This window comes from Prinia subflava, chromosome Z, assembly GCF_021018805.1.
Source record: "Prinia subflava isolate CZ2003 ecotype Zambia chromosome Z, Cam_Psub_1.2, whole genome shotgun sequence".
Taxonomy (NCBI): Eukaryota; Metazoa; Chordata; class Aves; order Passeriformes; family Cisticolidae; genus Prinia; species Prinia subflava.
The window spans coordinates 45,740,803-45,755,164 of record NC_086283.1 but is presented as its reverse complement, the minus strand read 5'-3'; the positions used below and the strand labels follow the sequence as shown (position 1 = coordinate 45,755,164).

At 36.9% G+C, this 14,362-nt stretch overlaps 1 protein-coding gene across 1 annotated transcript in view; it reads right to left on the bottom strand.

The window, feature by feature from the left end:
* Positions 1-5,585, bottom strand: part of ADAMTSL1 (ADAMTS like 1) — a 195,823-nt gene extending 190,238 nt beyond the window's left edge. Inside the window, exon 1 of the mRNA XM_063421603.1 lies at positions 3,476-5,585. Coding sequence (XP_063277673.1) covers positions 3,476-3,532 — 57 coding nt within the window. The 5' untranslated portion in view covers positions 3,533-5,585. The remainder of the gene's footprint in view (positions 1-3,475) is intronic.
* Positions 5,586-14,362: the final 8,777 nt, after the last annotated feature.

Below are 14,362 nucleotides of genomic sequence, written 5' to 3'. Positions count from 1 at the left end.
ATTTGGTAGAAAAAGAAATAAATTTATATCTCAAGACTCTGAAGGAAGAGGTTAGTAAAATATGTCCCCACACAGAATTCTAGAGTAACATAGGAAGAAATTATAATCATACATACTTAGTAGCATCCAGTCCTTCCTATAAGAAATGGTTTTGTTTTACAGACATGAGATATCTGAAGTACAGCAGCATGCATCACAAACCACAATAGTGAGATATTTTTACTTTGTAACATGAATAAATCTCAGCTTTGTATAGCTGAACCCGGCATTTCAGTTCATCCTCACACAACCAATGCGAGCAAATGTTAGTCTGTATGTATACATGATTTTGCATAAAAATATTTTTGTGATCTTTGGATCTCATACTGGGAAAAACCCCTTTAATATACCTACAATTGTAGAGACAGATGAGCAGACACAGCAGTAGGTAGACCTATCTACACATGAAAGGAAAAACCATCAAGCTTTATACATTCAGATGTAAACAAGAAACATATTCATTTCACTGGCTAATTGCTCTTGTGGTCATCCAAGAGAGACTCAGTTAGATAACAGGGGAGTGTAATGCCAAAGAGCCTGGAAGGAATGGACTATTGTATTTGACTATTTTCCATGTACAAATTAGCACAGCAAAAGAAAGAAATCCTGCAGAAAAACACATGTACTTTATTACAGTCCCTAGTGTTACTTCTGTCAGTATCACAACAGCAACAAAGAGAGCTAAAAAAGCTGCTGAAAAGATGCAAATAACAAATGCAAATAGGTTTAAATGTCCTTCTGACATGACGTGATTTGACTTCTAGTTCAGTTGAGCTCATGGCTGGTTATGGTTTTGGCCACATTCCTTTGAGTTAGACAACTGTGATTTGCTTGTGTTAGGCTTTTATTTTTAAACTAACAGAAAAGAAAATTTCTGGAAAAAATGCCTGCTTTCTTTTGTTGCTTTTGAAAGAAGTATTTCCTTAGCATGCATAAGTTCATGGAGCAGTTGTCCCAAGCAAAATTCTAAAAATATCTGGTCTTTCTCTGGCAAAAGAACCTACCTTTTCATACTATTTTTTTCACAACAAGCACCTTAGTGTTATGGCTCAGATGCTCAAGAGTAGCCATGAAGATACTTAGTCCATGTGAATGTTAGAGACATTGGTTCTCTGAGCATGGAGCAAGCTTTAGGACATTTAACAAAATACACTAGGGACCCCCAGTGACCTTACTCAAGCACCACTCCACTGAAAATGAACAGAATTTCTTTTGAAGAAGGTTAAGAACCCCAATGGAGTAGTGAGCTGCACTTACTACTACACCACTCCAGGCAGCTGCCAGCGAGAGAAAGAGAAGGGGTTATTACTGTTGTTGCCTGTGGACTTGTCTCAGCCTGTGAGGCTGCTAAAGCTTGGTTGTCTTAGCATCACATGTACATAGGCTGTACATGTGCCTGGGCTGTGCAACCCCCTTCCCGAGGCAAGGATGCTGAACAAAGAATTTAGGTGCTACTTTGCTCTACTGTGTCTTATTGAAAATGCAGAAACGTGTGACTGACCCCGTAAGCATTTATTGAGCAATCTTAGTGCTTACAACTGAACTTTTGCTGATGTTACTAGAGTGCCACATGACTAGAAGTTGCTGGTGTTGGTTATTGTGGGAAAGACAGGGCCTTTGGAAGAGATACAAGGTATGTAAATCCAAATGTTGATTGTCATAGATTTCAAACTCATTATGTCTGCTTGGCTAAAGGCTAACATCTAGAATGTTAACAACCAGGTCACAGTCTGATTTACTGACTTATTGTTTGTTCACTCAAAAATTAAATATCTATGAACTTTCTACCATGCCTTTGGTGAACTCATGCTGCAATAAAGTACAGTAGGAAAAGAGTATACCAAGGCATCCCTATCTCTAACCAAACTGGAAGTCAAATAATAATGTTTACCTAATCTCCTGCTGAAAGCAAGTGAGAGATTTTCCTGACTAAGGAAGGAGCAAAAGAATAGTCTGATTTAAGAAAGAAAGTTAAGCTCGCTTCACATCACTATTCTTAAGGTACAAAGAGATCTGGTGGGAGGTGAGGGGAAATCTCTTGAGGCAGGGTAAGTCATACAAATAAAAACTAGTTAAATGTGGAATATAATGCATAATAGTTGGCAGCAGAATGCACAACTTATTTTCATGAATCAGGGACTGAGAATTTAATTCACAAGCAGCAGAGTGATGTACAAATATTATGAGTATGAGCTTAACATGAGGCCAAATCCTAGAGTCTTTACACACTCTTGTTGAGTCATATCTCCTGTTGATCTTCCTTAAATTAGTCCTGCAGGATTGTCTCAGTCATTACTGACTTATTATAGTCAACAGGTTATAAACATCTCATTTTCATAAATGAGAGAAAATCTATGCTGACTTTATGCTGTTTTGTGTGAACTCAGTATTATAAATGAAAAACAGACTTTTAAACAAAGTCAGACTTTGAGATCAGTCCAGACAGCATTCTTATTTCTAGTTCTCAAATAGTATTTATTGATGATATCCAAAAAGCTGTTCCTTTTTTTAAAATAATACCATCACTTAAAATAAGCATTTTCAGCAGGGTTATCCTAATGTTTAGGTCTCCACATGGCTACTAAAAATTGTAGTGTACGGTGATTACTATAGATTGGTTGACAGAGATAAATAAGAAGATGGATGCTGCTATAAAATTAATGTATTTCTTAACGATGTTCTGCTATTTGAAACCCTACATTCAGTCAAATTCTAAGATACGGGCAACATACATATGCCAAATGACTCTGGTATCAAAGCTGTACGTATACTAATATTCTTTCTGCAGATTTTCTGATTGCCAATATACCACCCATAAAATTAAGTATTAGTCAAAATGGAACATGTAATGTCAATCAAACAGCACAGGTACATCTCTCAGCTGGAAAATAATATAACAATGCCCGGAAACATACCAGATGTCACAGAATGTATCTTTCACAGGTTGGTATAAACTTGACTCTGTAATGAGGTACAGAAATAATGAAAGCTCATTTAAGCTGGTTTCAGGAAAAAGTTCAGTACATGCTGTACCTCTTTTCTCTGCATGTACAAAACTGAAATATATTTTTATTTTCTTTTTTAAAAGAAAGAAAATTCCAGGAACATTACAGCCTGATATAGCTTAACTTAAAGAGCAGAGAAACAGCTCTTCTCTAAATCCCAAACAGTTAAATCACCATTCACAGGTCATTGCTCTCCAAGTTTAAAAAGCTGATGCCAACAACAACTTCTTGGTTCTACCTGCAGCAACCCACAATATCAAGGCTCCAAGTCTGCAGCGTTGTAAAGAGGGTAAGTCTTCTAGAACTTGCTCAAAACAAACGCTCTCCAGCTGCGATCTTAAGAGATTAAAAACATACCCACCCGCACATATGCACACAGATGCAGTATCAGCTACAGGCGGTTCACATTTTAGGAAAGAAATGGCATTTACCAGGATCAGGGAAGCTAGAAGCAGGGTGCCAGCGGCTGTCCAGCGGCAGCGCTCCATTGTCGAGTCGGTGCCGGACCCGGGCTCGGACCCGCGCAAGCTGCGAAGCTCTCGGCTGCCCGCTGTCACATCCAGCGCTGGTGCAAACCCTCAGCCCCGCTTCTCCGCCTCCATCGGCCCCGCTCACACTTCCTGACCCAGGCGTGGGTGGGTGGGTTGGCGTGAGCCGCGGGGAAGCGCTCCCTGAGCCGGCGTTTAGCCAATCCCCCTCCCGCTGTTCAGACGTGCAGCACAACAAAGCCAAGAGGTCTGAGGAAAGCGTAGCAGCTAAAGACAGGGGGGAAGAAAAAAAGAGAGCGGGAGAGGAGGAGGAGGAGTAGGAAGAGAGAGGCAGAATGGCAGAGCTGAACGGAGTTCTGTGCCTGCAGCTCCCGGAGCTCCGCTTCACCGCTTGCCACGAGTTGTTCACGCTTACTGCTAGGTCAGTAGCTCTCCTGAGCGTGCATTGTTCCAGACGGGAGGGAAACTTAATCTGTGTCAATACAGAACGTGTGCCATAAAAAGCACCAATCGGAAAATGCTTTCGTTCTCCAGGGAGAATGCACGTTTTGCTGAAGTCTTGTATTCTTCACAGAAAAGTGCTCTTTTTGCTCAGCAATAAAGGGGTTTGACTCTGCTTTAAAATTGTAAAAATGTTTTTAACAGGACTTGAGTGACAGTCTTTCTGTAACTACCTTTTTCTTCTTTGGGCAAATTGAAAACCTAACCGATTCTGCATTGGAAGGAAAATGAGATTACTAGAGAAGGAATTTTGCATAGAAAGGCAAAAAGTCACACACTTCAGGAAAGGTGGGTACTCTGCCTTTTAAGTATTAATTTGACAGATAGCAGTTTCAAATAACTGCTCTCACTCTGTTAATAGTTCATTTAGTTTGCCTGCCTATGATCCTCCATCGCCTGAATATTCTAGCTTTTTTTTTTTTTTTTTTTTTTTTTTTTTTTTTTTTTTTTTTTAACTGTCTTGGAGAAATTGCAAACTGGATCCAAGAATTTTGTAAAAGCAGTAGGCATTCTCCCACATAGGGCTGAGCTAGATGCCTTGCAGTCACAAAATTTTGGTGCTGCAGGGCACATTACGTCCAGTGGGCACATAGAAAACCCAGTAAAGTTGAGATTCTGGTACATCAGCAAGCTCAAACAGTGGAGAAAAGTAAGGTACATGTGTGTTAGGGGTAGAGAATAGTATGCTTAAAAGTGACTGAAGTCAGAAGCTACCAAAGGAAAACGAAACTCTGCCAAGGGCTAGGACTGGGGACAGAAAGGGAGAAGGAGCAAGGGTAGACTACAGACCATTTAAGAGAACTGCAGATCAGTAGAAATTAAAACCAGCCTGGAGGAAAAGCTGGATGAACAGATGAAGAGTGATACAGACTTTGGGAAAGAAAAGGATCCGAATGGAAAAATAAAAAAGAGTCACAGATGTTGAGAAGTCATATAGGAGGATAAAAGAGTTTGACTTTGTATAACAGGAAGAGAAACATAAACACTGAAGACATTTGAAGGCAAAAATAGAAAAGATATCAGCTAAATGGACATGAACTTTAGGAAACGAAGCCGAAGAAAAAATTTAAAATAAGAAATGAAAGTAATTAGGAACAGTGGGAGAAACAAATGTCAGCCTTCACTGCCCAGCAGTCATTTGGTTGGGTACCTTTGGATTTGGCAGGCAAGGAAGCAGGGTCAGGATCACTGAAAAGGCTTGATAGGACGAGGCTATGATGAAAAATGTTCTAGCTGGACTGAACATAGCAGGGATGACAAAAGGTCTGAAACAGGTTCTAAGATTGCTCTAGTACATCTTTATGTAACTTCTGTACAGCAATTTCAGAGACTTCTTCATGGAAGAAAGGAGAGGAATGGACCACTTGGCACCATGAGAGGTGAGGAAGTGACCATAAAATGACATCAACAGAGAAATTATCACTTCTCCTATTGCGCTTGAAAACTCAGGAAATTAAACATAAAAATCTACTAAAATTATAGAATATCTTTTACAAATAACACCATTATCTGCACAAAGTAAAACCCTCATATCTTTTGCTTCACCAGCAGTGTCAACACACACACCGAGAGCTGCCCAAAAGGATTTTGTCCATACATCTCCTAGTTACTACTATATGTTTTCCACCATACTGTTTTCCCTTTCTACAAGACTAATGTCATTGGAGAAGTACTACATTGGGGAAGTAGTTCCTGGAATTCCTGTAAGTGAAACTCGCAAGACAAGCTTTTAAATATAAACAGTAAGATTTGTAATATTGAACAGATGAATCATGACTGCTTTATTTTTAAGAAAAAAACTCATGCAATTATGATTACATGACTTACAATGGATGGAACAACTGACATTTTGTGTTTGAGGTTTTTTGTTGTGTTCTTCTCTTTCTTTCTCTTAGTTCTGACTTTAAACTGGGGATATTGCACTAACATTACGTAAGCCCATTTTTTCTTGTTCAACTTTTGAAAATGTGACTTTTTTAAAAGGAAGTATAGGATATTCTTTTTATCAATACAGAAGGCTGTATTGAATATAATATAGAATAGATAACTGTTTCATCTAAGATGGAGTAATATTTTTGGAATTATATTTGTATACAATTATTCTGCCAGTGTTCTGATCATGGAACTCCATTGCAGCTGATGGGAATGTTGCATGAAGAATGATGGTGGGAGACAGGGGTTTAATATACAACAAAATCACAGCATCATTTGGTTGGATAAAACATTTAAGATCACCAAGTCCAATGTTACTTTAACACTGCCAAGTCCACCAATAAACCATGCCCCTAAACACTACCTCTACAAATCTTTTAAATAACCTCCAGGCATGATGACTCAACCACTTCTCTGGACAGCCTGACAACCACCTCAGTTCCCAATATCCAATCTAAACATCTGCTGTTTAAGCTTGAGGTTGTTTCTTCTTCTCCTACCACTTGTTTCTTGGGAGAAATGACCGACCACCCACCAAAGTTTTAGAGAGTGAAAAGTTTTCGAGAGTGATAAGGTCTCCCCTCAGTCTCCTTTTCTCCAAGCTGAAGAACCCCAGCTCCCTCAGCCACTCCTCACGGGACTTGTGCTCCAGAATCTTCATCAGCTCCCTTGCTCTTTTTTGGACATGCTCCAGAACTTCAACTTCTTTCTTGTAGTGAGTTGAATGTATTACAGTAATGCCACAAAATTATGTAGTCTGCAACGTTCAAACATGTTGAAAAGGTGACTTAGCTTTAAAGAACTTTGTTTATTCAAGATATATGTTTAATCACTAGCACAGCAGCACAATATTCATAATAGCATTTCAATATGTATGAAATTCACCAGGACACATACTTTTTTGCACCTTTAAAATTTAGAACAGAGTCTAAAATGCAGCTTGAATTTTGTTTTCACAACGAACTCGTGCAAACCATGTAATTTTTTTCATGAAACCACATAAATATCATTCTTCCAACAGTTTGGCTTTCAGTTTTCTGCACATAGTTGAACCTAGAAATCAAAGTGAAATTCAGGGAATGGAAACTCACATGAATCAAGTCCAAGGGAAAAGTCTACTCAAATTCTTGCATATAGCTTTAATGAGCAGACATGCCCAATATCTGCCAATTTCCACAGAGCAGTATTGCATCTACCTAAAGGCTCATTTGAATTATTCCTAACTGAAATAAAAGAAAAAGAAAGAAAGAAAGAAAGAAAGAAAGAAAGAAAGAAAGAAAGAAAGAAAGAAAGAAAGAAAGAAAGAAAGAAAGAAAGAAAGAAAGAAAGAAAGAAAGAAAGAAAGAAAGAAAGAAAGAAAGAAAGAAAGAAAGAAAGAAAGAAAGAAAGAAAGAAAGAAAGAAAGAAAGAAAGAAAGAAAGAAAGAAAGAAAGAAAGAAAGAAAGAAAGAAAGAAAGAAAGAAAGAAAGAAAGAAAGAAAGAAAGAAAGAAAGAAAGAAAGAAAGAAAGAAAGAAAGAAAGAAAGAAAGAAAGAAAGAAAGAAAGAAAGAAAGAAAGAAAGAAAGAAAGAAAGAAAGAAAGAAAGAAAGAAAGAAAGAAAGAAAGAAAGAAAGAAAGAAAGAAAGAAAGAAAAGAAAAGAAAAGAAAGAACTTAGAAAGGAGTGTAGATTTACTGAAAATTACCTTAAATCATCAAATACCTGAAAGTGTTCTGGAGCTAAACATCTCCATATCCTGTTGTTTAGGTCCAGAACTTTATTATACTGCATATATTCATTTGTATGGAGTTAATTTATTTGTCTTGCCAAAATTTTATTCTATATATGGAACACTAGTTTGGGAGTATGGAGTGTGGTATTTCTTATTTGGATGCATATATATATAAATTAAAGCCTACACTACAAAGGAAAATATGCTCTAAACAAAGTAACATTGCCTGAAGAGTGCAAAAACTCAGGCCCTGTTCACATCCAGATTTTCTCTGTCATATACCTCAAGTGGATACAAGAATTCAGAGTAATAAAAGACTGCTATCTGCAGCAGAAGTCATAGCTGAAACTTTAAGGGATATGTTAGCCAATGTGGATGATGCCTGATGTGCCCAGCACTGTTGTTTCCCCAGTAAGATAGAAGTTGTTTTTAGCAAAATCCCAATGCTATAAATGAAGTCCTGAGACATTCAAATTAATTTGCAAGAATTGGTACTGGAGACTGATGAATCTAAGATTGAATTCAGCATCACTTTCTTAGTATACATATACAAATATGTCACCTCCAAACCCTGACTTTACAAATATATGCCCTTCATCATCTCAGGGGAGAGTGCATAAATACATGCTACTCTGTGTTCTGAACATTACTCCTTCCACCTTCTGAAGTAGTTATTCATTCCAGTTTTCCTTCACATCTGACAGATGTTAAATTAAATCTATTTGCATTTGTTTGAGAGAAACAGAATTGGTTATCAGTGCCATACTCTACCATTACAGATTATACAAAATGGAAGTAGAAGCCAAGGAGGGTTTCTGAAGCATATTTTAAGCTTTACAGATTTAACAATACCTAATTTGAAAAACACACATGCGGGCAGAAGAAAACTGGTAACATAAACATACTTTACAGCAGGAAAGAGTGAACTCAGCTTTGGAGCTGATCTCCCTGGTGACAATACGTTACCATTGTCACTCAGAAGACACCTCTCTCTTCCTGGTAGCTGGATCTCTTTTTTGCCATACAGTCAGTAGCAACTAGAATTTTTTTTCCCTACTTTTTCAGTTAGCAGTTGTTCTTAGATTTTTTTTTCTCTTGTAAGCCTGGATTGACTTCTGGGAACCTGGAAACTTGTGCAAATATGGAAACTGAGAAGTGGGAGAGACCCAGTGCTTTATAAGGAGATATAGACAGGATTTGCATTTACGTGTGTGTGCCTCTGTGTTCCTTCCAAGGCTGTGAAAGAAACTAGAATGAAAGTTATAAGGACTATAATATTCTGGAGTCTCTACGTACAGCTCATTTAGATATACATGATGTGGGATTATGAAAACACTTTCCTCAGATGTTAGGGTCCTGATGCATACAAAGCTTTACCTAGACCTTCAGCTTGAGATAAGACTCAAAAGTATGAAAGGAGGAACAGTACAGCTCTGAGCAGTAGGAAATTCCTGATTCACCCCTAGCAGGGAAATAGATACATAGTTCAGCCTTCAGACTCCTCAAGTCTTTGCCCTTTACAAGATTTTACAACCTTTACTGGTTGCCATGAGCACTGGAGAGAAATGATGTCACTTTGGAACAGGTGCACTGTGATCTCTCTGTGTTCAACACTCATCTAACGTGAGGCGAGGTCTCAAGATAGGGATGATATGTAACATTGCTTAATCCATTTTGTTTGGCTGAAGAGAAATCAGACCGATGAGATGCTTCAACATGAAACATTTTGAGCTTTCAATATTGAAGCTGAACAGTTGCTTCCTCCATGGGAATTATGGAAAAGGTTGGAGTGAATTCCTATATGGGGAATACCATTTTCTTGATATTTAACTGTACTTACTGAAGTCATGAGCTGTAGAGAACTCCCCCCTTCCTTGCTAGTTTTTTACCATTTACCTTACGAATGATGATATCTGTTGTATTTCAATAATAGATCTAGACCTTCGGCAGCAGTAAAATCTAAACCAAAAATTTGCCAAAACACCTAAATGGTTATAGACTCCTGCAGGGTTTTTCACAATTTAACATTGTGTTCACATTTTTTCATTGTAAGGGTGTGGCAGTTTAGTGGATGAGCCAAACATCTTGAACTGACATGCTTGAGAACCTAAATTACAGCAACAAAAAAAGGGAAATTCTGCAACAGGAGATGCAAAATTACTTCCTCCTGTTTTGACAGAGAATTCCAGGTGAGAAGGACAACCACTTATATATATCATTTTTCCAACATAATTTCTCTCTCAGGCTTATTTCTTCATACAAGACAGTTACAGAACAGTATTGTTCTGCAGCTGTATGCTCCTTTTGAAGTTTACTTTAAGAAGCTTTTTCAAGAAGCCTTATTTATTTCCACTCTTTCCATGTCTTTTGCCTCCCAGCCAGTGCTGTATCTCAGCATGCTCTAAAACTTAACTTGCCCTGCTCTTCCAGCAGCCCACAAAACACACAAAAAAAATCAGTTTCTGTTTTACAAGCAGGGCACTGTAAGTACAGTAAGATTAAGTGAGATTAAGTAGTTTACCCACGATTTTACATGAAGGCACTAACAGATAACAGAATTGTACAATATTTCTGAAGTTGCAAACTAGCAGCCTTAGCTATATGAATCCATATGGTGCTTAAGTTCCATGAGAAATCACATGAAAGTAAATCTCATTTAAATATGTATGGCAAAGTGACATTAATTGCTGAGCATTTCCATTGCCTTACAGAACATCCAGATCTTGTAATGAACTTCAAGCGAATAAGAGACTTGTTCTAGGTCTACAACTCTTGAAAATCCATGCACAGTTTTATAGTCATTGCTGTGTTTTAAAATCATAGGCCTGACTTCAGATGTCAAGTCAATATGTGAGGTTTTTTTATGAAGGTTTCTAGGCATGCTGTTTGCAAAAATTAAGCAGAAAACAGATACTGACAGAAGATACAAACAGGTAGCATCTAATTAATGTGAGCTTGCATTATTGAAACTATCAAGCCTGTAATTTTAGAGAGATTACACAGCAACTCTTGGGACAGATTATATTGTTTTTGAATACTAAAGCAGCAGATGTTATATTTTTGTATCTGGAAGTCAGTTGAGGATAAATGAGTTATAAATTTCTTTACTGATAAAACCAAACCCAAATCAAACAAAAAACCCCATAGAGTTTTCAACATCTTTGGACCTCTAATTCACAAGGCTTTTGTCTTGTCTCATTTTTCGTTCTATGGAAGTAAAGCACAGGTAATTATTGATATGGCTCTTTGTAATGCAAAACAGATTCAATTATGTTTCCATTTTCTTCTCATCAAGACTGAGATTCTATACACAGGCATAGACCATCATCAGTGAACTCAAAACAAATCATGTGAAACTGCCAAAATACAATGAAGGAAAGAATATACAAGTTTTAAGAACCTTACAAAGAAATGAGACAAAAAATAAAACTAGGAAATACATTTTGGATCAGGATTCGGAAAACCTCTAAGGTGGAGGTGGGATTTGGCCAATTTGCAGTACTCAGCTCTGTGTCTGGATTCAGCTTTCCAAAGTTTCCACAAAAGGAGGTGTGGAGGAAGGAGAGGAGTTGGATTCAAAGTCTTTGGGTTTTCGCCCATCTCTTGTGCTAGCAATTAATGAAAATGCCAGGACAGCTAAAGCATACTTTGAAACGTTGAACCAGCAAGACATTTCAGCATTGGATAAATCTTTCTTTCTTAGTGAGAGGGTTTTGAATATCAAAACAATAGTGAAGATGCCTCACGGATGGAACATCCGCTCAGTCACAATGTGTTTTTGTAAGCAAAAGGCACACACTGCTAATCCCAAATTGGCTACATTAATAAAGATTAGCAATGCAGACAAACAGCAAGGATTATAGCACAAAGACACCTAATGACATATTTGAAAGCTGGAATTGTTCTTGTGACAATTACAGAGATGGAGCAAATATGACGGTCAGTGTTGAGGAAAAAAATCTTCAGGTTAGGGCACAAAACAAAATATAGGAAGAAAAAGAATGGTATAAATCATGAGAGTAAATGGTAGGATTTTGAAGCAGCAGAGTACTCAAATGGCTGCAACATACACATAAGAGTGGAAAAAAGGTATTCAGTGAAATATTTGAAACATATGTTTTTTGTTTATGTGTCTTGCAAATATTTGAGAAAAGAGAACAACTCCTACCTGTATACAATTTTGACCATGAATGCACTATTATGTTGTAACAAAAATGTCTTTTTAAGCAACCCATAAAATACTGGAAGAGATTATAATGTTAATAACCAGGAGGCTATTGTGTTCCATATTAAATGTCTCAGCACTGCAGCTCACTAGGCAAAGAGCAGTAGTTTCTACTTGATGGATTAAACAGTTGCAAAATGGTAGAAATACAGGAAATAGTGAAATGAGACAGATAGTATTTTCCTTTCAAGCGAGGCAGAAAATATTCCCACTATCAGAGAAACAGGTGAAAAAATAAAATAATTTTTATTTCTTGGGTTTACAACTGGTAGGATCTGGCAACCTTCTAGTTTGAATTCATGACAGTTGGCAACTCAAAATGCAAATCCATATGTGGACTGAATAATCACAGAAAAACTTTTAGAAAACATTTAAAGAATGATTGTGGCTGGTAGATTTATCTGGCTAGTTTGTACTGAGCCAGGCAGGTGAGTAGATGATAGAATCTTAAGGAGCTTAATACTTCTCTTATTCAAGGAAGAAGTCAGGAATAATGGAAAGGAACTCAGTAGGGTCTTTTGCAAACCTAAACATGTGAAAATTGAAGCAAATTCCTAATTTTTATGATATTTAGTCTGCATTATAATTTGTTTTATCATGTAATGTATGCTCATAGAATCTGAATTTCAAAAATAAAAGCCTTTCATGCTGAAGAATAAGATGATCATGGCACTAAGTATGCAAATATCAAGGAACTGAACAAAACCATCTAGACTAAGAGAATTAAAACTTCCCTCTGAGAAAGATGTGATTTTCAGTCAAATTAATTGCTGCAGTAGACATAAATTTCTGAGCAACGGAAGGAGTATTTGCAAATAAACATCACCAGTTTTATTCATGGAAGACTAAATCTTTCAGTCATAGTCATACAAGAACTTTCTATCTCTCAATTTTAATCAAACTAATCAATATATATTATCAAAATGTATTAAAGGACACACTGAGAGGACAGCAGATAATGCTGCATGGATGAACAAACAGGACTTTTGTGGCTGGGGCTACTCAAAGTAAGAAGTCAAATGCGTTAGTTCTGTAGCACTTTGATTTATAAGATTTATAATAACTTTGCCAGTGTATCAGGGAACAATTGATCTCTAGCTGAACTTCAGACTAGATTATTAAGAACCATCATGTATTTACACAGTGTGTCAAAGCCTGCTATGCCAACATTTTTACATGGTGAAAGCAGGTAAGACTGAGTTCTGAACATTCCATAATTCAGAGCTTTAACCAAAAGGCCATTTACCAGATGAATTCTCATAAGGATCTCTTTTTGGGTATCCTAATGAATCATGCATGTTTTAATCAAAATAGTTATGAAAAATGTAAGACAATGAAGGGACTTTCTTTATCTGTACAAGAGAAGCTTAAAGTCCCATAATCTTTGTATGTCACAAACTCTCTGAGATCTTTTTACAGTGTCTTTAGCTACCTCACTTGACAGTCTATGACAGACTGGCCTATATTTTCGTAACATCTTCTATCTTGCCTGAAGTCATAGATATAACAAAGGTTATATCTATCTTCATATTTATCTTTAAAAAAAAACCTCCTGGAGCAATCAGTATAGTTTGTAACCAGATGACATTTGTTTTATTTATCACTTTATCCACTGAAATGAGTATTGTGTTTCATGCATCCTCATTTTCCAAAGCTATTCCTTTGTGATACAATGCATGATCTCTCCTATATTTAAATTACAATGACTTTCATGGGGCTATCTTAATGCAGTTTTGGGTTAACCTTCTTTGCACATTTGAATCCTAATTTACAAAATTTGCTTTTATATGTCTTCAACATTAACAGTTGTTTTGACACTTAGGTTTGTAATTCTATGTGCCTGCACATCATTGAAGATGATATGAAATCTTTTTATGCTGTAGTGTCTCTGTGAAATGAAAGTATAAGAGGGCTACAGGTTGAAAGTCTTTGTTCTTTGATATAATAAGAAAGAATTGTATCTAAATCATGAAAGCCTATGAAGGAGATTACCTAAGCAATCCTAACTGCTTAGGTTAGGAAAAAAACCTGTGGTTTTATATCATTATTTATATGTTAAGATTTGCATTTCCATGCTACATATTACTTCTTCCTTCTCCTCACTTTCCTCCTGGCTTTGACCAAGTATATTGTCTTGCTCTTCTGTCAAAGTTCAGAGTAAAAGGTAATGCAAAACCAGCATGATTGTATTGTTGGTCTTCGTTGTATGTTGTGAACTGAGACAGCAGTTTAGTCTCTTTTTTTGTAATGTTTTAACATTTATGAGCACAGGTCTTCACTACATGGAGAGAGAAGATGACATTCATGGCATTGTAGAATACTGTCAGCTTATCAATAATTTCCTATGATGCCATCAACAATTCAAAAACTAATGCAGGTAGGTTGGAAGAAGCTAGAGATTAAAAAAAATCTTTCATACTGGCAGAGCTATACAATTTATGCTTAATAGAGTTTATTATAAG